The sequence below is a fragment of the Plenodomus lingam genome, assembly GCF_022343315.1.
Source record: "Plenodomus lingam strain CAN1 chromosome Unknown contig_19, whole genome shotgun sequence".
NCBI classification, from domain to species: Eukaryota; Fungi; Ascomycota; class Dothideomycetes; order Pleosporales; family Leptosphaeriaceae; genus Plenodomus; species Plenodomus lingam.
In genome coordinates this window covers 500381-526402 of record NW_027093936.1, presented here as the reverse complement: position 1 = coordinate 526402, position 26022 = coordinate 500381, and the positions used below count along the sequence as shown (strand labels likewise).

Here is a 26022-nt window from a genome sequence, read left to right as displayed (position 1 = left end):
TCTCGCCGGGACAAAAGGGTCTGGTTCGGTGTGAATGGCTGGGTGCAGCGATGCATGTACCTTTTGTCTACGGTACGCATGTTTGTACATTGTACCGAGCCATCTATATGGCGTACTTTGCAGTCCTCGCTGTGTTGTTGCTGCAGAGGACAAAGGCTGCGCAGACGTCATCGGGCCTGAGAGAAGGCTAGAAGGGCGGGCGAGTGGCTGAAAGGGGAATAGAGGGGACACAAGGAGAGTAAGAGTAGGAAGTATGGTGTGCACAGGAAATGGACTGATGACTCCAATCTTACCTTGCCGAGGGCGTGGGTGGGAAAGTCACGAGTGTCAGCCTGTCTCCTACACTCCCCACAAGTACTAGGCATACTCTAGATAGGTCTTGTATGTGAACAGACTCCCCAGCGTGAACAGGTCGGATCGATCAGCGCCTCAGGCGAAGCGAACTACGGAAAAAGGAATTGCGTCGTTCAACCTTGCGGAAGCGGACCACGATGGCGTGCATGTCTTCTTCAGCCACACACAAGTCCCCCGCCCATCAATCTACTTGTCTACTACTCTACAATGGAGAAACCCTTTGCACACAGACAGGCCTTCTTGCTGTGGCCGCCCTTTCTGCTGCCCAACTTCAACGGCTTTTTTTTTCTTTCTGCTGCTGACATTCTTGCTTTTAATTTCATTTTCTACATCTCTTTGCTGAGCCTGAGCGTCTTTGGCTGGCGATAAGGGGAAGTGGTAGTAGCAGCAGCAGCAGTAGCACATAATTCTTCTTTATGTATCACTCTCTACTGGCCTGACTCCCCTCCCTGCATCTCCCTGAGTCGCGCATATTGGAAGCGAGCTATATGACATCGCTGCCCTGCTGCCGCGGCACTGCACCAAGCACCCACACACGTCAAAGCCCCCCCCCCCCCCTCCCCCCATCCCCCCATAGAACTACAACGCCCTGTTGCTTGTACCCCATTCACCCACTGCACTGTGCCCATTGGAATACGAGACCCGTCTGTCGTCTTGCCCTGCTGCTTCATCGCACCCTGCAAACAACCAGCGCACCTCCCTCCCCCTTAGCCTTTCCCTCTCAAACCGTCGCGATTAGAGTACATTACCGTAGCAAGCACACCCAGTACAGAACAGAGAATACATACACGGTACGAGACCCGCCCGTCAGCAGCCTGATTCGCCGCCCGCTCCTCCGCTCGATTCCAGCGGGACGGTCTGAGCGCTGGGCTGCGAGCCTGATCAGCACACGCTCATCTCCACCCACAAACCCCCCCAGTGTTGTTGGTGTTTACTGTACAGCACACCGCCCGTCCACGGCGCCTGCGAAATCTGCCTAGCGACTATCCAGCCCACACGAACTCCCCTCTGGACTTGTGCGCACGTGTGAAAAATATGGCTGCCGAACCAGCCGCTGCGACGGCGACGACCATGACGACGACGACAGCAACAACGACAACGACGGGAGAGAAGCCGTCGGTCTTGATAATAGGAGGGTTGGGTACGTACACACAGTACATGGGCGCTGACCTGGCCCTGTGTTTTCATTCCCTCTTTCCCTATCTCTCTCCCACACACACTCCCACACACACTCCCACACGCACATGCACACGCACACCCTCTCTCTCTCTCTCTCTCTCTCTCTCTCTCTCTCTCTCTTCAACAACAGGGGTACTGATGACACCTCTCAGGCTACACCGGTCGATACCTCACAAAGTACCTGCACGACAACAACCTCGCCTCGGAAATCCGCATCGTCGACAAACAGTTGCCAGAGCTCTCATGGCTCGCTCCAGAATTCAAGGAGGCATGTTCAAGAGAGCGCTTCATACAAGCAGACGCCGCGCAAGAAAGTGCGTTCCACCTGCCCCTTTCTCCTCAAACGTCACCACCGCCGTACGATGACGACGACGACAACGACGACGAAGAGAAAACTGGCTAATAAGCTCACCCACCTACAGGATCCCTCCCTCGCATATTCGACCGTGAAAACGGCAAAGAGTTCGACTACGTCTTCAACTGCGGCGGCGAGACCCGCTTCTCGCAAGAGGAAAAAGTCTATGAACTCCGCTCCCACGGCCTCTCCCTCGCAATCGGCCGCGAATCCGTCAAACGCAAGATCAAATGCTTCGTCGAGCTCTCCTCCGGCATGGTCTATAAACCCGATCAAATCCCTCGTAAAGAAACCGACAAGCTGAAACCGTGGAACAACAAGGCCAAGTGGAAGCTCAAGGCCGAGGAAGACTTGGCCAAGATGGAAGGGCTTAATCTGCTGATATTCAGATTGCCAAATGTATACGGTCCCTATACCAAGACCTTCTTGTCCACCATGTTGTGCATGGCGCGCGTCTATCAGAGCAAGGGCAAGGAATTGCGTTATTTGTGGAAAGAGGATCTAAGGACGAATACGGTGCATATTGAAGATGTGGTGAGAGCACTGTGGCATGGTGCAAACTGGTACACCAAGGGTCCTCAGGCGAGGAGACCGGCGCCAACGTTCAATCTAGTAGATCATGGAAACACTTGTAAGAACGCCTTGCTCCGCATCACGAGAGTCTTGGTTGGCTGACAGGTTGGCTAAAGCGCAGAGACACACATCCATCATCATGCAAGAAATTTTCGGCATTGGGACCGGCTTCCACGGCACGCTCATCTCGGCCTTTGCACGGCTTAATCTCGATCACGTCGTGGATGAGGTCAATGACGAGACACTAGATCCCTGGGCAGAATTACAGCAAAAAGCTGGCATTCAGCAATCGACACCGCTAAGCCCGTTTATGGAGAAGGAATTACTGCGAGACATGGATCTGAGTTTGGATGGCAGTGAATTTGAAAAGCAGACGGGATTCAAGTAAGTAGCCCGTAGCTCAGCAGCCGAAACAGCAGCCGGAGACAAGAATCTTTACTAACATGAACGTAGATACAAGCACGAGAAATTGACCAAAGAAGGCGTTGAGGAGGTCATTGAGAGCTACAAGAGGATGAATTGGTGGCCGTGAAGAAAACACCTCGTCCAAAACACGCCTTTGATCCTATTCCGTCCCAAATCACAGAGAGAGAGAGAGACTGGGAACTCACCACAAACTTGTATCCACGCACACATATTCTCGACGCTCTCACGACCTGGCCCTCTCCCACCTTTCTCGCTACGACCCATGCACATACATTCCCCCTTATACCCCACCTTCCTCGAACCTTCGCCACCCATTCACACATCCATCGCCACGCCATGCTTTCAGGTCCTTGCATCTACCTATCCGCCTCCACGCATCAAGCGGGAGCCCTTTTTTCTTCGCTTTCGACGATCCGAGCCATTTTCGCATCTACTATGTAGTCGTCTAGTTTCTTTTGTCCGGTTTTGTGTATATCTTCCACACCCCCTCTTACTCTGAGTATCTTGTTCCCTTCCCTTTTTTTTCTGTTATCTTGGTTTTTTTCTCCGTAGTTTTTCCTGTTCTTGATATTCAATCTTTGTATCTGTCTTTGTGTGTATCTATGTGTGTGTGTGTGTGTGTGTGTGCGTGTGGTCTCTCGGTTATCTTGGTTGTCTCGAGTTGGGATGAAAAGGTCTTTCGAGATAGGTATACACTGGGTTTTTTATTTCATACCTATTTTTGCTTTTGCTTCTGTGTCTTGATTCGGCTTGGTTTGCTGCCCCCGTGTTCGAGGATTGGGGGGGCGGGGGCGGGGCATGGTTGTTGGGGGTGGAGCGGTAGTGGAGCGTTGGTTTAGTGGAGCTGGTGCCTCGGCTCTTGGTAGTGGGCTATTTTCCTTGTTATTGCTGGTGGCAATATGGTGGGAGTTTGAGTTGGTTTGGGGAGGGCTGGTTGGTAGTGGTGGCGGTAGTGGGAGTGGGAGTGGTAGTTGCACGCGGAACTTTAGTATTGGGTTGGGTTGGGTTGGGTAGTATTTATATGCAGAAGAAAGGTATATTTGTAACCCACCCCAAGGAACAGTTCAGAAAGTTGGCATGTTGGTGTGAATAGCAAGCGTTGGTATGGCGTTTTTTTTGTGTAAGTTTCTCATGATGCAAGCAGACTTGTGATGAAATTGTGAACTCGCCTTGCGGGACCTCGTGCATTGTATAGGGATGTGAAGTTTGCTTCGACTTGTATCTAAACATTACACTCGACAACTACAATGTACAAGTGATGATCTTCTTGGACAGTTCCACCACCAGCAATTACTCCTCAGAGCTCACAACATATACATAGACTTTCCCAAATCAATCACCACATCCCAGACCTACCTACCTACCTACCTACCTACCTACCTACCCAGCCTACTCCTTCTTCACCACATTGCCAAAGTCCCAATCATTCAAATAGCCCGAGCCAACCTATGCACGTCAGTCCCATTCGCATTCGCGTGCACGGAATCATGAAAAAGAAAGAAAGAAAACAAAATACTAACGCAGAGATAGGTTGCGAAGCCGAGCCAGGCCATGTATGGGCTCAATAGCCATCCGCAGGTTGGATCTACTTGGCCCCAGATGTTGGTTAGGCAGGCGACGGTGCCGCCGAGGGCTAGGATGTCAATGGTGGCTGCGATGGGTCGGCCGATGCCGAAGTAGAGGGGGGTCCAGAGGAGGTTGAGGGCGAGTTGGAGGGTGTAGAGGGTTGCGCCGTGCTGTTGTGTGAATTGGTTAGTCATGTGACCGTCACAATGAGGTGAATGTACCGGTGCTGTCTGGTGGTAGGCTGGGGTGTGTAGCTGGTTACCTTGGCAAGAGCAACGGTCTGAGGGTTCATCGAGGAAGTGCCCGTCGTGTATGCGCGATAGGCTGTATAGCCCATGGTCGCATACAGCGCTGTCCATACTGGGCCGAAGACGTAGCCGGGTGGGTGCAGGGGTGGCTGCTTGAGCGCGCGGTAGGATCGCTGGGAGGCGCTGGCTGCACAGACATGATGCTGTCAATGGGGGGGAGCTGGCCAACACAAACATCACAGGCGTTCTACTTCACAATCGCCAGTGTAGTATATTTGGAGTGCGTGTGGGACTTACGGCTGATGGCGAAGCCGGTTGCTGTGCCACAGACGACGGGCAGCAGGATGGCGACGGCTGGGTTCTCGAAGAAGAAGCTTGGTAGTGTTAGGCTGGGGATGTGGCTTGTCATGATGGTGATGGGGGGTTGGGGTGCGCAAAGTGTCCCAATGGCTAGTTGGCTGCTTTGACAGAGGATTGAAGTTTGGTTTGCGTTGCAGCGACGTCTCCGTAAGAAGCATGTCACGGTGGATGTTGTAGAGTGCCCCCACCGTCGAGCCGCGTACGCGCAAAGGCACGCACGCAGTTCGCGGCGTCGAGCAATGATTGATGATCCACTTGCCGTCGCCGTCCATCCATCCATCAATGACCATCACTTGACCAGGCCCCCAGGCTTCCGCCGCTCCGTGTTTCCTGTGTCCATTCGTTCCTTGATGCCGCGCTAGCCCTGTTTCACCGTCTCGGCGCGTTCCAGCCGCAGTATCCCCAACCTCACCTATTCACTCGCTCCCGACCGCTCTCTTTCCCATCTCCACAACCTCCGCAGGCATCGATTTGCCCGGGAGACGCTTTCAGCACACTGTGAGTGCAATAGCTTCTCGTCTTGTTGCAGCATCCCCTTGTTCGTACCCTTTTCCCTCTTGTACCGCCATCCCCCCAGCAGCTCTCATAGCTCTCCTTAGCTCTCTGTTCTCGCGCTCATGCGGCTCCGGCCTCGCTCAGCTGCCTCTCCGCTGAGCTGACCTCTTCCTTTCTTATCGCGCTGCCTGCATGTGCTCTCAACCGCATCGCACGCACTCGCCTTCCTGCCGCCTTTTTTTGTGGCTGCGTTCTTCTTTGCTCGTTACTAACGCGCCTCTGCCCTCGTCTTCTTGTCTCTTGTTTGTTCCCTCTCTGACGGCGCCATCATGGCAAACAGCTACCCGCCGCGATTGCCTGTCGTCCACCAACACCCACCCCCAATACAGCGCATTCTCCCCCGGCGAAGAGAAAGCGACGTCCCAAGCAAACGCCCTCGACGTGTCCTGCGCTCAGAGTGGAGTCGTCCGCGCATGCGAACCTCCTAAAGGCCGTTAGCCTTGGCCCCATCGCCACTCGATCGTAGCATCTACACCCGCTCTGGAGAACTCCACTGAGCCAACGCAATGGACTCCTACATGTACGTTTGTCATGCTCGCTTTCTGTGCAGACTGTCATCCAGTGCTGACGAATCTAGCAGGACGCACGAGGACTCTAGGCCGCCGGCCGACGCGTACCGACGACGCTCTCCTGGTAGGTTTCAACAAGGTCACAGCAGACCAGAACAACTTCTGTCTCGATGCAGAACAGTATGACTGACGAGAACCGTAGGCCCAGGAGACCGCAGAGCTCCCCGACGTCGCTCACGCTCGCCCCAGAACATTGATCGCTATCAGCCAGATCGAGCACGCGATTACGATGGCCCACGTCGCGATGGCGGCAGACGACGTTCCTCGCCTCCGCCACTGCAGGCTGGCATCGATCGCTACGTTCCAGGCCAGGACAGCTTCGCACCGACCTTTACGACGAACCCGATCACAAACCCGATGAACCTGGAATATCAAGTTGGTTTCAATTACTTTGCTGAGTGGTGGCGCGTCGAGCAAGTCATGAAGGAGGAGAAGGAGCGTGCCAAAAACGGCGGTCGCAAGCCAGTCCTCAAGGGCGATCGCGAGGCCCGCGAAGAGCGCACAAAGGAGCGCGAGCAGATTCAGGCTGCATACGACGAATACAAGGAGAAGCTGCAGGTGCAAATGGCCAAACATTTTGTTGACAAGCATAAAGGCGAGGAATGGTTCAAGGAGCGCTACGATCCTGACTACGACCTCGCCTTCAAGGAAAAGCTGCGGAATTACCGCCACAACATCTACACTGACTGGGAGCGCCAGCTGGAGGAGGGTTATTATGACGAATTTACGCTCGAGGGCATCTACAAGAACGATTCGAACGGCGCTGGGGGTATTGTGGAGAAGGAGGAGGGCGAGACCACTGCTGCCAATGAAGTCTTGGGCGTAGGAGATCTGCTGCCCTGCAAAGGTGGTGAGATTCGCGATGAATCCGCCTTCCAACCCACGCTACTAATCAAGACGATTGCGCCTACCGTCAACCGTGAAAAGGTAGAAGAGTTCTGTAAGGAGCATCTAGGCGAAGGTCCCGGTGGCTTCAAGTGGCTCAGCCTCAGCGATCCCAATCCCCTCAAAAAGTGTCACCGCATCGGCTGGGTCATACTCAACCCGAGTGACGAGCAACCCATGGCTATCGACGATCGTGGCGACGCACGCCAAGATGACAACGATGATGGAGCTGTCGAGGACAAGCCTGAAGTGCCCGAGGCCTCCCTGTCAACTGCGCAGAAGGCGCTTGAAGCCTTGAATGGAAAGACTGTAAATGATGAAGTGCGAGGTAATTTCACTTGCCATGTGGGTATTCACGAGCCGCCTGCTGCCCCCCGTAAGAAGGCCCTGTGGGATCTATTCTCTGCTCCTGAGAGGATTGAACGTGATCTCGAGCTTGCTGAGCGCCTGGTACGGAAGCTTGATAACGACCTGAAAGCGAGCCACGAAGAAGAATTTGGTGATGTTGACGGTGTTAGCAAGATTGAACAACGCGTCGAGGACCTTCGCTCCAAGGGCTGGCTGCAGCCTCCTGCAAATGCCCCAGCTCCGATCAAGAAGGAACGCGAGCACGAAGACCTCGAGGAGGGAGAGGATCAGACTATGGAGGAGGAGGATGGTGCCTATGATGATGAAGTCGACGACGAGGAGCTTCTGGCTAAGAAGAAGAAGCTCGACTTGCTCATTGAGTACCTTCGGAGGGTCTACAACTTCTGTTTCTTCTGTGTTTTCGAGAGTGACTCAGTCCACGAGCTTATTCGCAAGTGTGCTGGAGGTCATCTTCGTCGCCCCCGTGCCAGCTTGACCACGGCTGCAAAGGCTACCGCTAGAGCCACTGCTTTGGGTGAACCGTTCCCATATAGAAAGCAAGAATCTTCTGGCGACGGGGAGAATGACGAGGGAAGCCCTGTGCAAGAGAGGAAACCCCTTGTCAAGCTGAGTACTAAAAACCAACAGCAATTGCAGAGAGCCTTCAACTGGGTCAAGACATATGAGGAGAAGCTACTGCAACTATTAGAACCGGAAAATGTTGACATCAGAAAGCTAGGCGGGAAGCCTCTGGAGGAAGCTATCGAGGACGAGATGTCGAAATACGTGAAGCAGGAAGATGAGTCGAAATGGCGTTGCAAGGTTCCAGAGTGTACCAAGCTGTTCAAGGGGCAACATTTCTGGCGTAAGCACGTCGAAAAACGTCACCCAGAGTGGCTTGAGAAGTTGGAGAAGGACGTAAGTTGATGGTGGAGGGCAGTGATGATGGCATAAACTAACAAACTCCAGCTTCGACTTGTCAACAGCTATGTTGTCGATCCGGCACACATTGCTCCCTCTCGCAGCGACGCAAATAGCAATGGGCACTTCCCCATGGGCAACCACGTCCAAGCCACTGGCACTCCACGAGGCTTCAATCTAGCCAACATGGGCATGGGCCCCAATAGCGGAATGCAAAACGGCATGAGTCTCGGTGCTCTCTTCAACCCCGCCATGGGTGGCAATTGGGATCCGAATGCTGTGCACGACGATCGTTCCGGCCCGATGCGACGTGGTGGACATCGGTTCAATAGCCGCGCAGGACCGTACGACAGGCAGCCTCGTGATGGACGCCCTCGTCCTGCCGGCATCAATGGACGGCTGACACCTCCCCGTGGCGGCAACAGGCAGGGTCCTCAGCGGTACGGTGAAGGCGGTCCTGGCCCCGTGCAATCCGTGCAAGGTCGATCGATCAAGAGCTATGAAGACCTCGATGCAGTGGGTGCAGGTGGCAGTGGTGAACTCAACTATTAAGCATGCTGGTCATTGATTGAAACGTCACTGGGTTCCCAGGGCGGCATCCCGAAAAACGCCCAAAAACGAGTTGTGTAGGCTGCAGGGCGTCCGAGGCGTCGGTAGGCAAGTGGGCTTTTTTTCTCGCCAAACTGTCCCATCTAAGACTGTATGATTTTTTGCATCTTTCAGTCCTTTGGTCACGGTTCACAGGCGACATGGGCGTTGTTGTTTTTCTGTTCATTTACAAGATGTATTCTCTCCCCTCCGGGGTTGTCATACATATACACATGTAGCCTGTGCTGTCAACTGCGTCTGGGTCTCCCATGTATATTGTAGCTAAGTCTGAATACACAGAATGCGAGTATACTTTGCCGTGTTGGGAGAGCGGTGATGTGGTGAGAGTAGTGATTGGAGATGGATGTGTAGTGGGAGGGGCGTGTGGGGGGGTCTGGAGGGAGGAGGGGGAATGGAGCGGATGGACATGGAGTATCGTACATAGGGAGCTCCTGAGGGACCTTTGGCAGAGAAGATAAGTCACCATTCCTTTACACCCAGCATCGGACACAAGTTGCCTTGGAAGTGACAAACACCTCTACCACGTCAGTTTACGCTAGGCTTGGCCGCACCCGGCACGGTAGCAGTCTCCTTGAACCCTTCACACGAACCCGGGGCAGGGGAAACCGCCAGTGGTCGTGACGGCAACCACGTCCATAGGTGTAGCAGGTGCCATGGTAAACACACAGCATATAATCGCGCAATCTCTGACTTTCCTTCGTCTTCTCTTCTCTTCTCCTACACACAACTTGCAAAGTCACGACATTCAGTCCGTTTCATGTCCCTGGCGTCGCAGCTCTGCAACATCTATCTCACAATGCACATTTCTGATATTCCATCGTTCTCTCCCATCTCGCCGCTTTCCCGTACACACTTTTCTTCGCCTTCGATGCTCGAAAGCTGGATGCGGTTGGACGATTCGATCACGTCTTGATATGCTGTGGCTATGATGAATATTCTAAGAGCATTCACTACCTCCACGGCGGTTCGTCGAACGGCTCGGTAAGCTTTCATTTTTCCCCCTTCTGATGCCAGAGGTCTATCTTGCGGTTTCTTTTCATGGCTGACTTGGATTCATTGATACAGTCAGATCAGGGTACGCCCCCTCAGGGCGCCGCGACCAATTAAGGAAAGGGCTATCTATCGCTGTGGTGAAAGACCAGGCGTCTGGCCCCGAATTGTGCCCTCGGGCGTTGCGTTCTTGCGGCGGCAGGCCCGCATACGCTAGGAGGAACAACTTCACGCTGGCTTCGTCTGGGTGGCCGTGGGCGTCGGTGGGCTGGTCCGGGATCCAGTTGGAGAATGGTTTGGCAATCGTATGTTCACCCATCTACTTTCCGCAGACTTACTGACTGTTGTGACAGTCGCCAAAAAATTTGAAGATTGGATTTCAGAAGAAACCATAGATTTGCTATGTTTTTTGTGTGGCGGATGACCGACCAGGGGTGGGGAGATGATCGATAAAGTGTCGGAGGGAAACGGCGATGCTCATGTTGGGCAAGCATCGCCAGTCTGGCGTTGATAGCGGTGGAGGGTTTATTGTATCCTGATCATCTAACGCGTGACGCAGCATATAGTCATTTCTTTCTCTGCAGAATAGCTTCAATCAATACTTCTTCCACAATCACACTTCTCAGATCTATATAAAGTAGAACTAAAATAAAGCGTTTGAATGAAGACAGAAAACCCTGTGGGACATGTACATGTGAGATACCGTATAAACTGGCGAGCAAGAGTCACACCAAGGATCGGTACTTGCCAAGACAGATCTCGTAGGTGGTTGCATTTGTTATGGTGATGATAGCTAGTTCTTGTATTGCCACTACCTCTGCGCAAGTTTGGTGCAACAGACAAGTTGTGCGTACACAATCCGCAACCCTGCGCTCTCTGCTTGTTCATGGGTATGTTAGATGCGGTTCATAATGTGCATGTACAAACCACATGCTGAAGATACGTGTCATGGTGCTACCCTTTTTGAGTTACGCATTGATCTCAAGTATACAAATGCAACGTGGCCGCTAAGCATAGTGATGTAATGTATCCTCACTTTGCTAGAAAGAAAAAAACTCGCCAGTTCTACACACGTGTCTGGCTGTACTAAGCAATCATACATACATACCTACACGGACTTTTTGGATTTGGTTTTGTGTGTGCGTCGGTCTTGTTTTCTTGTGCTGGATAGGGAGGGTGGATGGGATTATGGACAAGCATTTCTGAGCTGTTTTTTTTGGCTGTTGGCTAGAATGCTTCATCCATGACAAGGTGGTTATTGAGAGATATTAATATATCGCGATATCAAGGGAAGTGGAGACTCGCAAGGTGGTAATGAGGAGGCGGATTTCCTTACAACTTCGACATGTTGTAGTGGTAAACAAGAAGAGCAAGCTGCAAGGATTGTACAAGTACTGCGTGTATATTGCTAATCTTGTTGCTATACTATATATATCAAGCATCGTGACTGAGATGATACCAAGTGGCCGACAACAGTCGTGCTAGCAGTGGTAAAGCGAATTGGGTAAGCAATTGTAATTGGTAGAGGCAATAAATAACCTGGGTTTTGCTCACTCAAAGGAGTAAGGCGCCCAGTCATGCTCCTTGCTATGCTAGCACGACTGTTTTAGGCCAGTAGAGCGAATGAGGGGCAGCTCGCAAAGCACAACACCCACCCACCATGAATGTCCCCGTCGTAGTATATTATATGTTACATGGGTGGATGCGAGATACACGCACTCCATGCATAATGAGCATGGGATGCAATGGATGCGGAACTTATTGGCCAAGAGAGGCAAGATGCTGTGCTTTTCATAGCCTCGCCCCAGGAAAGCGTACACAGTACGGTGGTAGACAACGTGGGGCTTGCTGAGGACTGCGCCATTGGCCCATGACGCAACATTACGTGCCGCCACACTTCTTACGCGCCTTCTCTTGCCGAGTGCTGACCAGTATCGCATCCGGCCAGTTTGGGGTCAAGAAGCGGCGGTGCATTGTACGACTGGCAGCCCGTAGAGTAAGACTACCAGATCACACGCCCACCAGTCAGCAGTGATCGTCGTCGTGCCTGCATACCCCAGATCGTCCTCAGACTTGAGCCTCAGCAACAGCCACGGCTAGGTAACGGGACGTGCTTCGGCGTCATCCAACACGCGTCCTTGGTTTGACCGTGTTACTTTGTTCCTGGGCAGAGCAGGCTGTCAGACAAAATACCTGGAGCGGCCGCCCATCGTTTGACTCTTGTCAAATCGCTCTTCAATCTCTTGGGTCGCGCGCCGTTCTAGAGTAGCTTGGGCTTGGACTCCATCACACACACCCACCTGCATCATGTCCGCCAACGCCAACACCCCGCCCGCCATCACCCTCAACGGTGTCACTGAGCCGACCACGATGGACGTCCAGCCTTCGGTGAAGAATTTTGGCGAGCCGCTACAGCGGCCCACCATCTCGCGCAATGACACAACCTTCTCCAAGACGTCGGTGCCGCCAGAAGGGTCCGTCTTGACTGGCAAGCAGGAACATTGTGAGTGGGATAGCCAAGCGTGGGCGCCCAAACCCTCATGCTAATGCTTTGGACAGACCTCAAGCGCGAACTCATTTCTGAGCAGACAAAATATGAAATCTCTGAGCTCTCCTCACCAACTGCTCTCAGGCGCTTTGGCGCACCCTTTCGCTCCGACGCAGGCGAAGTCGCGCCCGAAGACTCTGAACTCCCCCTCTTGCGCTACATCTTTGTACACCATGTGCGCAACTTTCCATTTCTAGACAAGGCCAAGGAGAAGGAATTCTGGCAGGACAAGCTTCAAGTTGTATGTTTGGCCAAAATCTGCCTGGAGAGGGGCGTCGTGCTGACACAGGTCCTACCGTAGTTCCTCGAATCTTTTGCCAGCAAGGACATCTCCTCATCAGAAGATCGGCTAGAGGAAACAAAACGGAGGAAGCTGGCGCTCAAGGCTCACAAGCTGGTGGAGCTCATGATGGTCTCGGGTATCCCGACGGCGTCTGGATATGAGGAGCGGATACGCTTTGCGGAAATGGAGATTGTTGATCGACAGGCAAATGAGACTGGTTTGACCATGAACGAGCCGAGTGGGCACTTCATAAACGGCTGGGATGTCAACGTTGCGGGCGTTAGGACTACATCCGTCAAGAAGCATCTGCGCTATCACACACACGCAGTAGGTGAACATGGCACTATGATGATGAGTATGGCTGACAGAGATATAGGAGTATCTCATACGGGTCAAACAAGGTGGAGGTAAGGACTTCTACATTGGTCGCCGATACGCCGACTTTGTCCAATTGCACAAGCGAATTCGCCTTGAGCTCCCAGGCAAAGTTCTCACCCCACTGCCTCGCAAGAACAAGAAGGATGGTCTCCTACAAACAAGCGTGGATGATGACGACGTGAGCTCCATCTCGTCCGAGTCAACCCAGGGACCGCCCCCAGAACCGCAAGAGAGCAGTGGCGGAGGTGGCCTCCGAAGCTACATTTTTGGTGGTGGTCACAAGCGCAATGCTTCGCAGACTTCTCTGGGCAGAAAATCTCCAAGAGCTTCTGGGGAGTATTCAGCCTACAAAGCGTCCCGAAGGTTGTACCGCGAAGAACAGCGAGTTTCCCTCCGAGCCTTCCTTCGCTCGTTCCTCAACAATGAGCGCATCGCATCCTCGCATGCTATGACCGAGTTCTTGACGCATGACCACATTGAATTGAACGAGGAGGAGATGGAAGATATTCACCGGAGAGAAGAAATGGACAAGAAGCGCATAGAAGAGCAGAGGCAATTCTACGAGGTGGCGCGGCAAAGAGCAGCAGAACTCGATATCCACATGGAGAAGTTCAGGAGAGAAATTGTCGAGAGTAACGGCCTGACGAATCTGTTTCAAGAAATCAGGATCAAGAACAGCATTGCGGAGCTCAAGCCAGAATACCAGAAGTTTGCCGAATGGCTCCGAATCGAGGTGGCAGCTACCATCTACCATCTGTTCTTGGCAGAAGACAATTCTCCTGAATTGTTTGCACAAGCAAAACGGATACATTCACTTGTTCCCTATGGTGTGCTCAAGAACGTCATTCGAATCGCAAACCCTGCAGCAGTGATGAGCGGCGTACTCGACCTTTTCTTAGCCCAGCCTTTCGGTGCTCGATCATTACTGCAGCGAATCTTCGGCATGGCCATTAACGATGGTATCAACTCAGTGCAGAAGACGATAGACACGCTTGGATCGACCAGGATAAAGGACGATGTGCTTTGTGCCAAGATCCAAGCTTACGTTAAAGCAGACGAAAACGTCAAGCAGTTGATTCGCGAAGAAGCTCAGAGTGATAATGTCGACGTTGTCGTTACCATATTAAGATCTGAATACTTCGAGCCGGAGTTGAGCTCCCAACAAGTAGAGAAGGTGTTCAATGCTTATGTTGCGTGGACCAACGCGGTCGAAAATGTGAGCTCTCGTCGGTTGAGTAGAACGACGAGTCGCCGCAGCAACATCAGCTTGAATACTAACAATGCGGCTCAGGTCGAGAAAGAAATGCGCTCGGGCGCCGAGCTTTTCGCTCACCTGAAGCAGTATCTGAAGCTTTGTTTGCGACAGCGGGATAAGCTTATGATGCTTCAGATTATCGAAGAGGTAGGTATTTACAAGTAAGGAACATGTAGATCGAATGCTAACGTCCTGTTATAGCCTACGACACTACAGCTGTTCAGAGACTTGTTTACCATCTTCTACGAGCCACTCGTCCGCGTCTACAAGTCTGCGAACGTGTACAACAGTATCACCGACTTTGCTCTGTTCGTGGACGACACCATCAGAACCATTGAGGCATGTCAGCGACAAGAAGTCTCGGCGGATCCCAATCAAACCGTGCAAGCCTTTATTGATTTGTGCGCACGACACGAGGACAATTTTTACAAGTTTGTCCACGAAGTACATAAGCACGATAATGGCCTATTCGACCAGCTGATGGGCTGGCTAGAGGGCATTCTCGACTTCTTGCGTCATGGGCCTGGTGGTGGCGGCAAGCTTGACATGAATGCGCTATTCCAGGGTGGACTGGAATCAGGCATCATCGATAAGGACAAGGCGATTCGTGAGATCAATAGTTTGATCAAGTGGCAGATGGCGAGGAAGAAGTGGCACAGCGACAAGACGAGGCAAAAAATGGCAAGTGGCGGCAACGAGCCAGACACGCTGATGGGTGGCATCGCCGGCTTCAAATCGAGTGATTTTGGGCTCAACGCGGTAGGTGTTTTCCTCTATTCCAACTGCACTCTCGGAGCACTAACCCATCCTCAGATGGACCTCCAGGACTTGGAGCTTGACGACGATGTCAGCGACTCTGATGCATCGGAAGATGGAGACGATGCAGATATTGCCGACCCCATCGAGGCAGAGCGCAAGAACAGGGCTCGCGCAGCAGAGAAGCTGAGGAGAAAAGCGGGAGAGCCGAAGAAGCCGCCGATTGTGGAGTTGTACAAGCTGAATGAAGGCTTCAATAGCATGTTGAGGAACGTGCTCGCTCAGTAGGGCTGTCGTCGCGAGTGGAGTTGTATGGAGCAAAGTATAGACGCAGCGGGCACTTGAAAATAGCAGACGTCGCATAACACTTATTCCTAATACCTATAACCTATGTTCATCCTTGTCTCGATATCGCAATGTGTCAATACCCAGCTTGATGCCAACGTCGATGTCGCGATACATGGATATCTATGGCGATATATTGATATCTCGCGGTATTGAGGTAGGTAGTGAGGTGGGTATCGAGCGTGGTGTTGATATATCAACATTAACCTAGTACTAGTGCAAAATGGTTTGTAATGGGCGCGCCACGATGTGGTTTGATAGTACATATATAGTAGCGTTATTACTAATATTACTCAGATTATGTACGCTCAGAACCTGTTAGTATGACTTCCGATACCCGTAAGTATCTATAAAACAAAGATTAAGGTCTGTAGTATTATTGTAAAACGACCAAGTTCTACCTTTGAGCAGAGCGTCTGATTTACAAAATAGCTCTGCAAGGCTGTTTTCCTGAATCCATGGCCTCACACGTGCAAACACGCACGCCTTCCCAATTGGGACTAGACAGACAGGGAATCGCCTCGTCCCAGCCGTACCTCGAGCTATGTATCGGTATCGTGTCCTTTAGTTCAGCCGAGATGTAGCAGCCCGCGCCGTGACTATTTGTGCTCTATATTTCACTCTTCTTTTCTGTACAATGATACTTCGGCTCTTGCACTGAAGACGTGCTGCATTACTTATTCCCTTTTGCGCTATCTTCTCGCCAGCACAGTCAAAGCAATTGCAACGCGCAATCGGTCTGCCCTCTACCTGTTGTTCACGAATCCCAAAGCCCTCTCTTCTGGAGCTCACACTCCACGCTCCGAAACGGCCACCGAGACACGTTTCTGATCTAGCCTTCACCACCGTGGTCTCACTCTCGTTGGTTTCTCTGACTGCAAACACTCGGTGTTCTCTCCTCGCCGCCTTTCCCATCACGCGTCAAAGAAACTTGACGTCTTCTACCCTGCAGCGGTAGCCTCCCCCCGCCAACATGCCGGCCAAGTCCCGCTTTACACGGCTCGATGCCTTTACCAAGACGGTGGAAGATGCGCGCGTGCGCACAACATCTGGTGGTATCGTGACGCTGGTGAGCTTGGTGGTCATCTTCTGGTTAACATGGGGAGAGTGGGCGGATTACAGGAGAGTGACGGTTCGCCCGGAGTTGATTGTGGATAAAGGCAGGGGCGAGCGCATGGAGATCAGTCTGAACATTACGTTCCCACGGATGCCGTGCGAGCTGCTGACGCTCGATGTCATGGATGTGTCTGGGGAATTGCAGATGGGCATTACACATGGTATCAATAAGGTGCGACTGAGCCCGGAGGTTGATGGCAGCAAGGTGATTGACGCTAAGCCGCTGGACTTGTGAGTATCTTTTTTTGTGAATTCCTTGATTGTGCGATAGTGATGGGGCGAATGATAGGAGCTGACGTCTTCAAAAGGCACCAAGACGAGGCCTCTCACCTTGATCCCTCATACTGTGGTAACTGCTATGGCGCTCCTCCGCCAACGAACGCCATAAAGCACGGTTGCTGTAACACGTGCGACGAAGTCCGGGATGCATACGCCTCTATATCATGGTCCTTTGGCCGTGGTGAGGGTGTGGAGCAATGTGAGCGCGAACATTATGCCGAGCACCTTGACGAACAACGCCAGGAAGGTTGCCGTCTCGAAGGCAGTATCAAGGTGAACAAGGTTGTGGGAAACTTCCACATTGCGCCTGGAAAGTCGTTTTCGAACGGCAACCTGCACGTGCACGATCTTGAGAATTACTTCAGGGACGAGTACGCACACACCTTTACCCACAAGATTCATCACCTGCGATTCGGTCCTCAGCTCAGTCAGGCTGTGGTCCAGGACATGGCCAAGAAACACATGGCCACCGGTCCGGGCGGATGGACAAACCACCACGTCAACCCGCTCGACCACACGGAACAGCGCACCGACGAGAAGGCGTTCAACTACATGTACTTTATCAAAGTCGTGTCCACTGCCTATCTGCCCCTCGGCTGGGAAAAGAGTGCCGATGGCTCCAGTTCCGGCGGGTACGACGACCTTCTCGGCACCACCATTCACTCCGTAAACAAGGGCAGCATCGAGACACACCAGTACTCCGTCACTAGTCACAAGAGGAGCCTCCAGGGCGGTAGCGATGAGAAGGAAGGCCACAAGGAGAGAATCCACGCCAGGGGCGGCATTCCAGGTGTCTTCTTCTCCTATGTAAGTTTTCTTCACTCCTACACTCCATGTTGTCCTTTTGCGAGCGAGAGTTGAGATATTTTTGGCACATGCATACCCAACAAGGGGTTTTCTTCTTTTTGCTGACTAAGAGACTTAGGACATCTCGCCGATGAAGGTCATCAACCGCGAAATGCGCGAGAAGACGTTCTCTGGCTTTCTCGTTGGCCTTTGCGCGGTCATTGGCGGGACGCTGACAGTGGCTGCGGCGGTCGATCGGGCGCTGTATGAGGGTGTGAATAAGATTAAAAAGATTCACTCCAACTAGGTGGAGATTCATCACCCTCTTGGTCAATCCTTGGGCGAATTTGCCATTTCAAACCGCTCATCAAAGTTCGTAACTGGAGCGTCTTGTTGATGATGCTCCTCTCCTCTTCCATCGATCCTGCTGCATATATGGGAGTTATTTTTCTCTTTTTTTTTTGCCCATTTCTTTTTGATTTTGTAACTCGGAGTTCAAGACATGTTCAAGTTTTTTTATTTTGGGAGGGGGAGTAGAGCGTCCGAGGAAGAAACGTTAGACGTTAAGCTTGAGTGATGTTGAAGAGAAAAGCAAGGTCTATGTATAGGGACGGATTACTTGCTCTTGCTATCTGGACTTGAGATAGGTAGCTTGTTGTCGGCGAGAGGGGTATTGCGGTACTGTATTGTATAGATTAGGGTAGATGTATGTAAGGGCCTTTTTTTGGTTTGGGACGGCGACTGCATGCTTCGTATATCTATGTTTGGTTCTACTCGTTTACGGTAGACTTGCTGTTCTATGAGGATCGTGCATGAAGAAAGCCATGTTAGGTGCATACTAATGGCGATGAGCACGCAGTTCTTGGCAGAAGTGGAAGGAAGCATCCGTAGACAGTTTCCCGATACTCACGTGATCACGCAGCGCCAAGACTCCGCTTGCAGGGCTCAACTCCAAAAAAAATCTACCTGTCCCGTAAAGCAATTCCGCATCTACAATCGCACCATCCCCATACGCGCGCTTGCCTCTAGGTCGATCGCAAACTCCCGATACATACTTAGACATGTCTGCCGATAGTGCCGGTACGTTTGTTCCTTCCCCCTCTTTCCCTCTTGATGTTCCAACGCTTACAAGTAGCTCTGCAGCCTGGCCCATTGCCGATGAAGCTCTCGCGCAACAGCTCCTAGACCTTGTCCAACAAGCGACTCACTACCGCCAAATCCGCAAGGGCGCCAACGAAGGTGAGAGAGACTGAGCTTCCCCTCCTCCCAGAATGTCCAAGCTGTATGCGCGCAAAAAAACAAAGCCTTTCTAACGAGAAAATATGTACAGCGACCAAGACGTTGAACCGCGGCATATCCGAGCTCATCATCCTCGCAAGCGACACGTCTCCTCTCGCGATCCTTCTCCACCTCCCGCTGCTATGCGAAGATAAAAACGTGCCGTTTATCTACGTCCCCAGCAAAATGGCGCTCGGACGCGCCTGTGGTGTCAGTCGCCCTGTCATTGCAGCTAGCATTACAACGAACGAGGCTAGTGATTTGGGCGGTCAGATCAGGAGCATAAAGAATGCCGTTGAGAGATTGGCTATGTGAAAGCCCCTCTTTTCAATCAAAAAAAAATCGAGCGGAAAACGAGCAGTCTGCGTGCTTTCACTGTTTAAAGGACATGGGCTCGTGTGGCAGAAGAAATGTGGCGGTTTTGTTTCAGCATGGGGGAGCCTGGGGTTTCAAGAGAAGGGGGTCGGGCAGAACGTATGTGTCTTTGTGCGTGTGCGTGTGTCGAATAGGTATCACCCCAGAGAGGCTCTATACCCACTACTTTTTTTCCGTGGTTTTTACTTTCCATTTTGTAGCAAGTGTTGTTGCATGTAAGCCCCGCCTACGCTACGGAAAAAAACAACCCCCACCCCCTCTTCATCGGGAAAAAAAGGATTAAACCACGTCGTTTGTTTGTCAAAAGGCGTCAGACTACCCTCGAGCATGCATTGTTGGCGGAGGGTTTCTCACAGCCAAGAGAGGGACTTCAAGTAAAAGAAAAAGTAGCAAATATACGAGGACGGGCAAGGGCGTATAGGGGGCTTTGGTTCATTGGGATGGCGTAGCTTTTACATGTTTTCAAATACAAATGATATTTTGTACATGCACGGTTGTTATTCTATGTCTGGGTGAGGTGAGAGGTTCATGTTTCGTGTATGGTGTTCTTGCGGTTATGTGTGAGATAGTTTTGAGATGGGCGAGGGGTTGGGCAATTGTTATGATACTATGCAGGTCAATTTTACCATTATCCTGTCCATAAGAGCACATTGTGTGGTTCTGCGGGTGAAGCTGATGCCATTGGCTATTTAGTATACACAGTGGTATTTCCGCATACCATGACATAATAGCGCTGAAGTATGCTGGCTCTGTGCAGAGACGTATACGCATTCACATGTCGCCGTGGTGCGATGTATTAATTTCTGATTCGGGGAATGCCGTATGATGCTTGAGTGCGTGGAATTGGGGCTAGTATGGTAGTTTATCTGTGGGTATGAAGGTGCTGTGCATTTTTTGTTTCTGTGTTGAAATGTATGTGACAGGTGGGATTGGGGTTGGTAAGTGGTGTTGTAAAAGTGGATGCGGTGCTGGATGGGAATGGGATGGGATGGAATGGGAAGCGTAGGTTGCTGCTGGGTCTGATGGGTACTCGTATATTTCTCTTACTGCGACATACAAACTTTATGTTGGGATTCCTTAGGGGCTAATGAAAGGTTTGGGGGACTTGAGGCTTGAAGTCTTAGAAGCATGAGTCTGGTTAAGTAGTGAGACTCAAGGGGGGGACTGCCACTGCGCACTCAGCGAATACCAGCGAATGACTTCTAATATGACTGCATCCTGGCTATTTAATTAAGCTGAATATGAGGCCTTTGAACTTGGAATTACGCCCATACTTGGTTGCTTCAATATTGGGTTCCCAGGGTGCTCAGTCTGCAGTCAAGTCAGGAGTTGCAGATCTCACTCACTCACGACAATGACAATGCATTGTTCCAAGAGTCGATACAGCTACGCTGATATCTCGTAGCTAGCAGCTTTAAACCATTCTGCAGTTACAGTGACGCCTTGTCTGTAACCTGGAATTACAGCATGTGAAGCTTGACACATGGTGCAGGGGTACGTCACCGATGTGGGGTACCGGTAACGGTAGGCATGGAGGAGGGGTAGGGGGGCACTTGGATGAGCGCACAAGCTGCTCCAGCCGCACTTCGGCCTCTGATCTCTTCACTTCAATCAACGCAGCTCATATCGATCTTCTCATAGTCTATCCATATCTTGTAAGCCAATCTCAGCATCCTCTGTACAAATCATACTTTTTAGTCGATGGCTGCGCGGGGCTTTGGATGGTGTTAGGGGGCACCAAGACCATCAGCTTTGCAGCAATTGCTACATCTCACATGATAGACTCTATTCTTCTGACATTCCCAAATAGGGAAAATTAAGTATCATCCTCACAATGTCTTATAACGACGATCGCCGCGAGTACGGAAACTCTGGAGGCTACGGCGGTGGCCGAGATGACGAGCGTCGTGGAGAAGGTGGGCAAGGCGGTTATGGTGCTGGTGAGCGACGTAACGACGGCTATGGCCAGGACGATCGCCAGGGAGCCGGTTACGGTGGCAGTAATCAAGAGCAGTACGCTGGGGGACGACAGGAACAATATGGTGGAGGCAGGACTCAAGAAGGTGGCTTTGGTGGGGGCGGAAACGACAGAAAAGAGGAGTATGGCGAGCAGCGTCACGGGGGTGGTGGAGGAGGGGGATACGGAGAGGAGAGACGCCAGGAGAGCGGTGGATATGGTAGCGGAAGTCAAGGTGGGTATGGAGGCTCACGTCAGGATGACCGCCCCAGTGGGGGTTATGGTGGTGGCGATGATCGACGTCAAGAATCTAGTGGGTATGGCGACCGTCCTTCTGGCGGATACGGGGGCTCACGTCAAGATGATCGCCCCAGCGGAGGATATGGAGGTGATGAGCGACGTCAGGAGTCCAGTGGCTATGGTGACCGTCCCTCTGGTGGACATGACAGCCACAACGACCGCCCGTCAGGCCACAGCAGCGGCGGCTCAGGAGGCTATGGCGGAGGTCAAGGCCAACATCAGGGCGGCCAGCCTTCTTCATACGGAGGGGGCAGCTATGCTGGCTACGGTGGCTCGGACGAGTTCTCCGATGCAGCCAAGCATGCTTCCTCATCAGCTGGCGATGCCGGCGACTCGAACCTGTTCAGCATGGCTCTCGGCATGCTTTCTGGGAAGAAGGATAAGCTGAAGGATGAGGATGTCGACGAAGACGATGCCGTCCGCCAGCACGAAAAGTTCTATGGCAACGGAAGCGGTCAAGAGGGTGGTCAGCAAGCCAGCTCGAATAACGTGGCCGCTGCTGCTGCCATGCAAGCATTGAAGATGTATCAGGGTGGTAGCAGCGAGGATGCCAAGGGTGGCCAAAACCAATTCATCGGTATGGCTATGGGGCAGGCTGCGCAACTGTTTGATAAGCAGCAGAAAGAGGGCAAGACTGTAGGTACAAATACTGCGTTGAAGACATGTATGTTAACAATATCAGGATCCTGGAGCCACAAAGCAAGATGCTATTGCACAAGCCGCTCAGATGGCGCTCAAGTTCTACCTCAAAGGCAATGCTAGTGGTGGAGGCAGTGGGGCCAGCTCTGGTGGTCTCGGTGGACTGCTCAACATGGCTAGCAAATTCATGAAGTAGGGAAACTGGTCTTTAGTACTGAGAACCTGACCACAGGCAGTATATGACAACACGTAAAAGAATATAACCAATTACTGTGTGAGCCTTGTCTCCATCCACTGCGGTGAAGATGTAACCCTATCGCTGCCATATCCGAAGCACTGTGCCGACGGCCCGAGACCAACCGATGACAATCGATAAAAGCTCCCTTGCATGTCGACAACAAGCCATGGTACTAACCCCTAGGTATCTTATGAGTCAATGGTATGTCGATACCCACCTTCATACCCAGCTCGATATCGCGATCTATTGGCATTGATGCATCGCGGTATTAAAGTAGGTGGTGAAGTAGGTATCAAGGACAGTGTAGTAGACGCACTCGGGGGTAACAAAAGTTCTACCGCGTAAGACAGGCTACAAAACAACTGTAGTGACAATAGCAAGGGATGTCGGTAATGATACAACGTACAGCGTTGAATGTAACGCTCTAGCTAAAATGGCCGTCCTGCTCTGCTAATAGGCTACAGCGAGAATTTAGGAACAACTTCAAATATTCGTCTCTCTCAATTGGCTACAGCATCGCGCTAAAAGAACGCTAATACCCACCTTTTCACCCAGCATCGGGGCGGCATGCCGTTTGCTCCCTCCACACTCACTGACTCGTTTCCCAATCTTTCCATGTCTTACAAGATGCCTAGGCATTTGTCAATCGCCTGGAAAGTCTTCTCACATCTCCATCCATGACCGAATCCTCTTCATTCCAATCTCCAACAGGTGAGAACCCACATGCAACATTACCGTACATGCAGCGCGAATCACCAGATACATGTGAGATTTGTGCACGAAGTGTGAGGTCGTCTGTGAGAGTGCCGCGCTGGTATAGTCCGATGGTGACATTTTGGACAAGACATGTATGTCCTTCCCTAGAGGAGGGTGCATACAGAGATCACTTGGGTAGGATGAATGTCTTCAGTCTGGAGGCTGCTGTCATTGCTGACATGCAAGTAGCACTCGAGCGCACCTTCCTCGCCTACCTCCGCACGTCCCTCATTCTTGTCATGACGGGGGTCATCATCGCGCAGCTATATCATCTCCAGCGTTCTGCGACACCAAATCCGCGATATGGATTCTATGTCATTGGAGGCCGTCTGAGCGCCGTGTTCATTGCTACAGCGATTGTGGTACTGCTTGTTGGGGCTGCTAGGTTCTGGAGAATTCAAAGACGACTACTAAGGGGAAAGACGCTCACGGGCGGATGGGAAGTGATGTTGATCATGGGATTAACTGCTTTGGTGAGTGATTGAACATATTCAGGTACAGCATTGCAAGATCTACAGCGGCTGACGTTTGAGTAGCTCTTAATCGGGACTTTTGCGTTGGTACTAGGTGTCGATATCGAGAAGACCTACTTCAACGGCTAGCATTCCAAAGACACTTTGTAGATTCCTGTTCAATAATCTGCATATAGGCCTACGAGTCCCAGTCTTTCCTAAGATGCTGCAATAAGCCTGTCTATGCGTCTTGGGTCAAAAGACCCAGCTTCCACGGGAGCGCATTGTATGTTGCACTCGCTGCAGGATCGATACCTTGGTACATGAATCTAAGTCCTGATGTTGGGATCTTCAGCTTTTGGTCCACGTCAGACCGAATGATCTCTCCATGGCTGATACTCCTAGTCCACTTCTGACCATCCGCAAACTTGACATTTGCCTCGCCCATGAAAGGATTCTGCTGTGTAGCAGCAAGCGGAGCCCACTCCCCAGACAGACTGTTGGATGTCCACGAACGGAAATATCTCATTCCACCAGGTGACTCCCCAGCGCCGATGCACTCGACCAATAGTAGGTAACTAGATGCGCCCACCGAGTACACAGTGGCCGCCTCAAACAAATCATTCTTCTGGTCCTGCTTTGCAATAACCGGTTCGCTCATTCCTTCTGGGAATTTGCCAACAGCCGTTTGACTGCGATACAGCCTCCCGTTATCATCCGACGAAAACAAATGGCAGTCTTTGTCGTCGCAGATCACCCACATGTCAACCCAATATCCTTGCTGCGGATTCGTAAGCCCCTCCTGGATAATGGCTGGCGTGCCGTTTGGATAGAAAACTTTGGGCGCCGTCCACCCAGCTGGATTGCTTATGTCTGCATTCGTGCTGTATGCGGCATTGCCATTCTGATAGATGAGATACCAGAGTTTCTGTGGTGCAAAGTAAAACACCTGTGGTGCTGCCCGGTACCCCGTCCCAATAGCCGACTGATCAAGGTAGAAGAAGGGTGCGCGGTTTGCGGCAGCAAAGTCGGTGAAGTTGAAGTAGACGAGACTGTAGCCGGCTTCTTTGGCCGTGCTGGCGAAGACGTGGTATACGCCATTGTGCTGGATGATGGACGGGTCTTTGATGCCTGCGACGTTGCGGTCGTCATTTTTAGGCGTCACGAGCACATTGGAGGAGGTCCAGGAGAAATTGCGGGGGAGCGGGCTGGATTGTCGCGAGTGTAGGCCAGAGGTTGGTGGGAGGCTGCGGGCGGTTGCAAGGCCAGCGAGGCCAGCGAGGGCGAAGACGACCAAGGGAAGCATGGTTACAGGCATGGACATGCGTTGTGTCAAACAAGATCTTTTCCCACGTTTGTGCGGATACCGGACTCTTATAGTAAGAAGATGATACTGCGTCCCATGGCCCTAAAATCCAAACAAGCAACTGTCAAGCAAAGTTATAGTAGCCACCCCCCCTTCCCCGCTCCCCTTTCCACCACTATAAACAAAACATGCATGAACGGATCTAAGCTGTGAGATGAGTGGCGAGACCCTCCCGGATGATTCTCTGTTTTCAGCAATGTTTGGGGTGCGCGAGTGTTTTACACAGGGTGTTTGTTCGTTATTTTTATATTAGCCAAGGGGAGTTGTGCCAATGGAGGTAAGTGTGTATTGTGTTCGTTTCTAGACGGGGGAGGGGGGGGGGAAGCGGAGGTTTTAAGCCGTGGATCTGGAACTACCAATCAGGGTTGTGGTGGTTGTTTCAATCGCTAGATGCTGGTGCTACAGGGGTGAGTGTTTGTATGTATGTATGTATGTATACATGTATGTATACAGATGGTAGTATGTAGGTGAGTGGATATTTTCATGAGGGGTTTTACGATAATATAAAGCATGGCGGCGCATGTTGTTTAATGGTAGGATTGGCACCTGGGATTTACAGATATTGTCCATGTGTAAGTCGGTTACGGTACCGGTAGCCGGTGGTTAAAGTACCATTCATTATGCTTATGCTTGTGCCATCTGTTGCAAACTATTTGCTGGCAACGTTGAGGGGACCCAGATCATCTTGCATGTAACGTCTGGTGGAAATGGTGAAGCTTGTGAAATAATACATTCTCTCTGAGCGGATATTTTTGGATTCGTTGCATTTACGACCGTTGAGCACGTGACTGACTGGATACATAAGACAGACCAAGGTTGTCACTTGTGAACATGACGCTTGGCTCATCCACGTCATACAGCGACATACCTTCACATCCGCTATGGCAGCTTGCCTACTCTAGAGCACGGCGACAGCGGACGGACATGTGCGGTCCCACAGATGTTTGGTCCACAATCCTTCTTCGCCTCGCCTCGCC

At 51.7% G+C, this 26022-nt stretch overlaps 11 protein-coding genes across 11 annotated transcripts; 8 read left to right on the top strand and 3 right to left on the bottom strand.

Moving 5' to 3' along the window:
- Positions 1 to 1389: 1389 nt before the first annotated feature.
- IAQ61_004196 (uncharacterized protein) lies at positions 1390 to 2993 on the top strand (the record flags this gene model as incomplete). Its single annotated transcript, XM_003838804.1, has 5 exons — positions 1390 to 1495; positions 1686 to 1847; positions 1956 to 2519; positions 2578 to 2845; positions 2915 to 2993. 5 exons carry the CDS (start codon positions 1390 to 1392, stop codon positions 2991 to 2993), a joined length of 1179 nt encoding a protein of 392 aa, XP_003838852.1.
- A 1283-nt stretch (positions 2994 to 4276) lies between these two features.
- Positions 4277 to 5341, bottom strand: IAQ61_004195 (uncharacterized protein; the record flags this gene model as incomplete). Its single annotated transcript, XM_003838802.2, has 4 exons — positions 4277 to 4333; positions 4408 to 4623; positions 4716 to 4888; positions 4999 to 5341. 4 exons carry the CDS (start codon positions 5339 to 5341, stop codon positions 4277 to 4279), a joined length of 789 nt encoding a protein of 262 aa, XP_003838850.2.
- On the top strand, positions 5301 to 6054 carry IAQ61_004194 (uncharacterized protein; the record flags this gene model as incomplete). Its single annotated transcript, XM_003838801.2, has 3 exons — positions 5301 to 5395; positions 5459 to 5559; positions 5897 to 6054. The coding sequence occupies 3 exons, from the start codon at positions 5301 to 5303 to the stop codon at positions 6052 to 6054; spliced, it is 354 nt and encodes a 117-aa protein (XP_003838849.2).
- Positions 6055 to 6122: 68 nt separating this feature from the next.
- Positions 6123 to 8891, top strand: IAQ61_004193 (uncharacterized protein; the record flags this gene model as incomplete). Its single annotated transcript, XM_066096240.1, has 4 exons — positions 6123 to 6136; positions 6197 to 6249; positions 6328 to 8336; positions 8388 to 8891. 4 exons carry the CDS (start codon positions 6123 to 6125, stop codon positions 8889 to 8891), a joined length of 2580 nt encoding a protein of 859 aa, XP_065953558.1.
- Positions 8892 to 9984: 1093 nt separating this feature from the next.
- IAQ61_004192 (uncharacterized protein) lies at positions 9985 to 10257 on the bottom strand (the record flags this gene model as incomplete). The annotated part of the gene is made up of 1 exon (XM_066096239.1): positions 9985 to 10257. The coding sequence occupies one exon, from the start codon at positions 10255 to 10257 to the stop codon at positions 9985 to 9987; it is 273 nt and encodes a 90-aa protein (XP_065953557.1).
- Positions 10258 to 11885: 1628 nt separating this feature from the next.
- IAQ61_004191 (uncharacterized protein) lies at positions 11886 to 15634 on the top strand. Its single transcript, XM_003838798.2, has 6 exons — positions 11886 to 12441; positions 12498 to 12727; positions 12788 to 13096; positions 13146 to 14549; positions 14604 to 15161; positions 15216 to 15634. The coding sequence occupies exons 1-6, from the start codon at positions 12246 to 12248 to the stop codon at positions 15444 to 15446; spliced, it is 2928 nt and encodes a 975-aa protein (XP_003838846.1). The 5' UTR covers positions 11886 to 12245; the 3' UTR covers positions 15447 to 15634.
- Positions 15635 to 16064: 430 nt separating this feature from the next.
- IAQ61_004190 (uncharacterized protein) lies at positions 16065 to 18419 on the top strand. Its single transcript, XM_003838797.2, has 3 exons — positions 16065 to 16850; positions 16928 to 17705; positions 17824 to 18419. The coding sequence occupies exons 1-3, from the start codon at positions 16477 to 16479 to the stop codon at positions 17989 to 17991; spliced, it is 1320 nt and encodes a 439-aa protein (XP_003838845.1). The 5' UTR covers positions 16065 to 16476; the 3' UTR covers positions 17992 to 18419.
- Positions 18420 to 18674: 255 nt separating this feature from the next.
- SNU13 (RNA binding protein snu13) lies at positions 18675 to 19936 on the top strand. The gene is made up of 3 exons (XM_003838796.2): positions 18675 to 18764; positions 18828 to 18923; positions 19015 to 19936. The coding sequence occupies exons 1-3, from the start codon at positions 18746 to 18748 to the stop codon at positions 19275 to 19277; spliced, it is 378 nt and encodes a 125-aa protein (XP_003838844.1). The 5' UTR covers positions 18675 to 18745; the 3' UTR covers positions 19278 to 19936.
- Positions 19937 to 20352: 416 nt separating this feature from the next.
- IAQ61_004188 (uncharacterized protein) lies at positions 20353 to 22632 on the top strand. The gene is made up of 3 exons (XM_003838795.2): positions 20353 to 20992; positions 21148 to 22230; positions 22277 to 22632. Exons 1-3 carry the CDS (start codon positions 20843 to 20845, stop codon positions 22427 to 22429), a joined length of 1386 nt encoding a protein of 461 aa, XP_003838843.2. The 5' UTR covers positions 20353 to 20842; the 3' UTR covers positions 22430 to 22632.
- A 474-nt stretch (positions 22633 to 23106) lies between these two features.
- On the top strand, positions 23107 to 23829 carry IAQ61_004187 (uncharacterized protein; the record flags this gene model as incomplete). Its single annotated transcript, XM_066096238.1, has 2 exons — positions 23107 to 23700; positions 23764 to 23829. Coding segments are annotated over 2 exons (660 nt in total), but the record flags the coding sequence as incomplete, so codon positions are not given.
- Positions 23830 to 23920: 91 nt separating this feature from the next.
- Positions 23921 to 25003, bottom strand: IAQ61_004186 (uncharacterized protein; the record flags this gene model as incomplete). Its single annotated transcript, XM_003838793.2, has 1 exon — positions 23921 to 25003. One exon carries the CDS (start codon positions 25001 to 25003, stop codon positions 23921 to 23923), a length of 1083 nt encoding a protein of 360 aa, XP_003838841.2.
- Between the last annotated feature and the right edge of the window lie 1019 nt (positions 25004 to 26022).

What these genes read in the sequence shown, in the direction of transcription:
- IAQ61_004188 (XM_003838795.2), top strand. Translation starts at nt 20,843, where the DNA reads ATGTGGGGTACCGGTAACGGTAGGCATGGAGGAGGGGTAGGGGGGCAC. An exon ending in TCATAGTCTATCCATATCTT is followed by an intron (nt 20,993 to 21,147) that starts GTAAGCCAATCT and finishes ATTCCCAAATAG; the next exon opens with GGAAAATTAAGTATCATCCT. An exon ending in AGCAGAAAGAGGGCAAGACT is followed by an intron (nt 22,231 to 22,276) that starts GTAGGTACAAAT and finishes TAACAATATCAG; the next exon opens with GATCCTGGAGCCACAAAGCA.
- IAQ61_004190 (XM_003838797.2), top strand. Translation starts at nt 16,477, where the DNA reads ATGCCGGCCAAGTCCCGCTTTACACGGCTCGATGCCTTTACCAAGACG. An exon ending in GACGCTAAGCCGCTGGACTT is followed by an intron (nt 16,851 to 16,927) that starts GTGAGTATCTTT and finishes CGTCTTCAAAAG; the next exon opens with GCACCAAGACGAGGCCTCTC. An exon ending in CAGGTGTCTTCTTCTCCTAT is followed by an intron (nt 17,706 to 17,823) that starts GTAAGTTTTCTT and finishes TAAGAGACTTAG; the next exon opens with GACATCTCGCCGATGAAGGT.
- SNU13 (XM_003838796.2), top strand. An exon ending in CCGCAAGGGCGCCAACGAAG is followed by an intron (nt 18,924 to 19,014) that starts GTGAGAGAGACT and finishes AAATATGTACAG; the next exon opens with CGACCAAGACGTTGAACCGC.
- IAQ61_004191 (XM_003838798.2), top strand. Translation starts at nt 12,246, where the DNA reads ATGTCCGCCAACGCCAACACCCCGCCCGCCATCACCCTCAACGGTGTC. An exon ending in GGCAGGACAAGCTTCAAGTT is followed by an intron (nt 12,728 to 12,787) that starts GTATGTTTGGCC and finishes GTCCTACCGTAG; the next exon opens with TTCCTCGAATCTTTTGCCAG. An exon ending in TGCGCTATCACACACACGCA is followed by an intron (nt 13,097 to 13,145) that starts GTAGGTGAACAT and finishes ACAGAGATATAG; the next exon opens with GAGTATCTCATACGGGTCAA.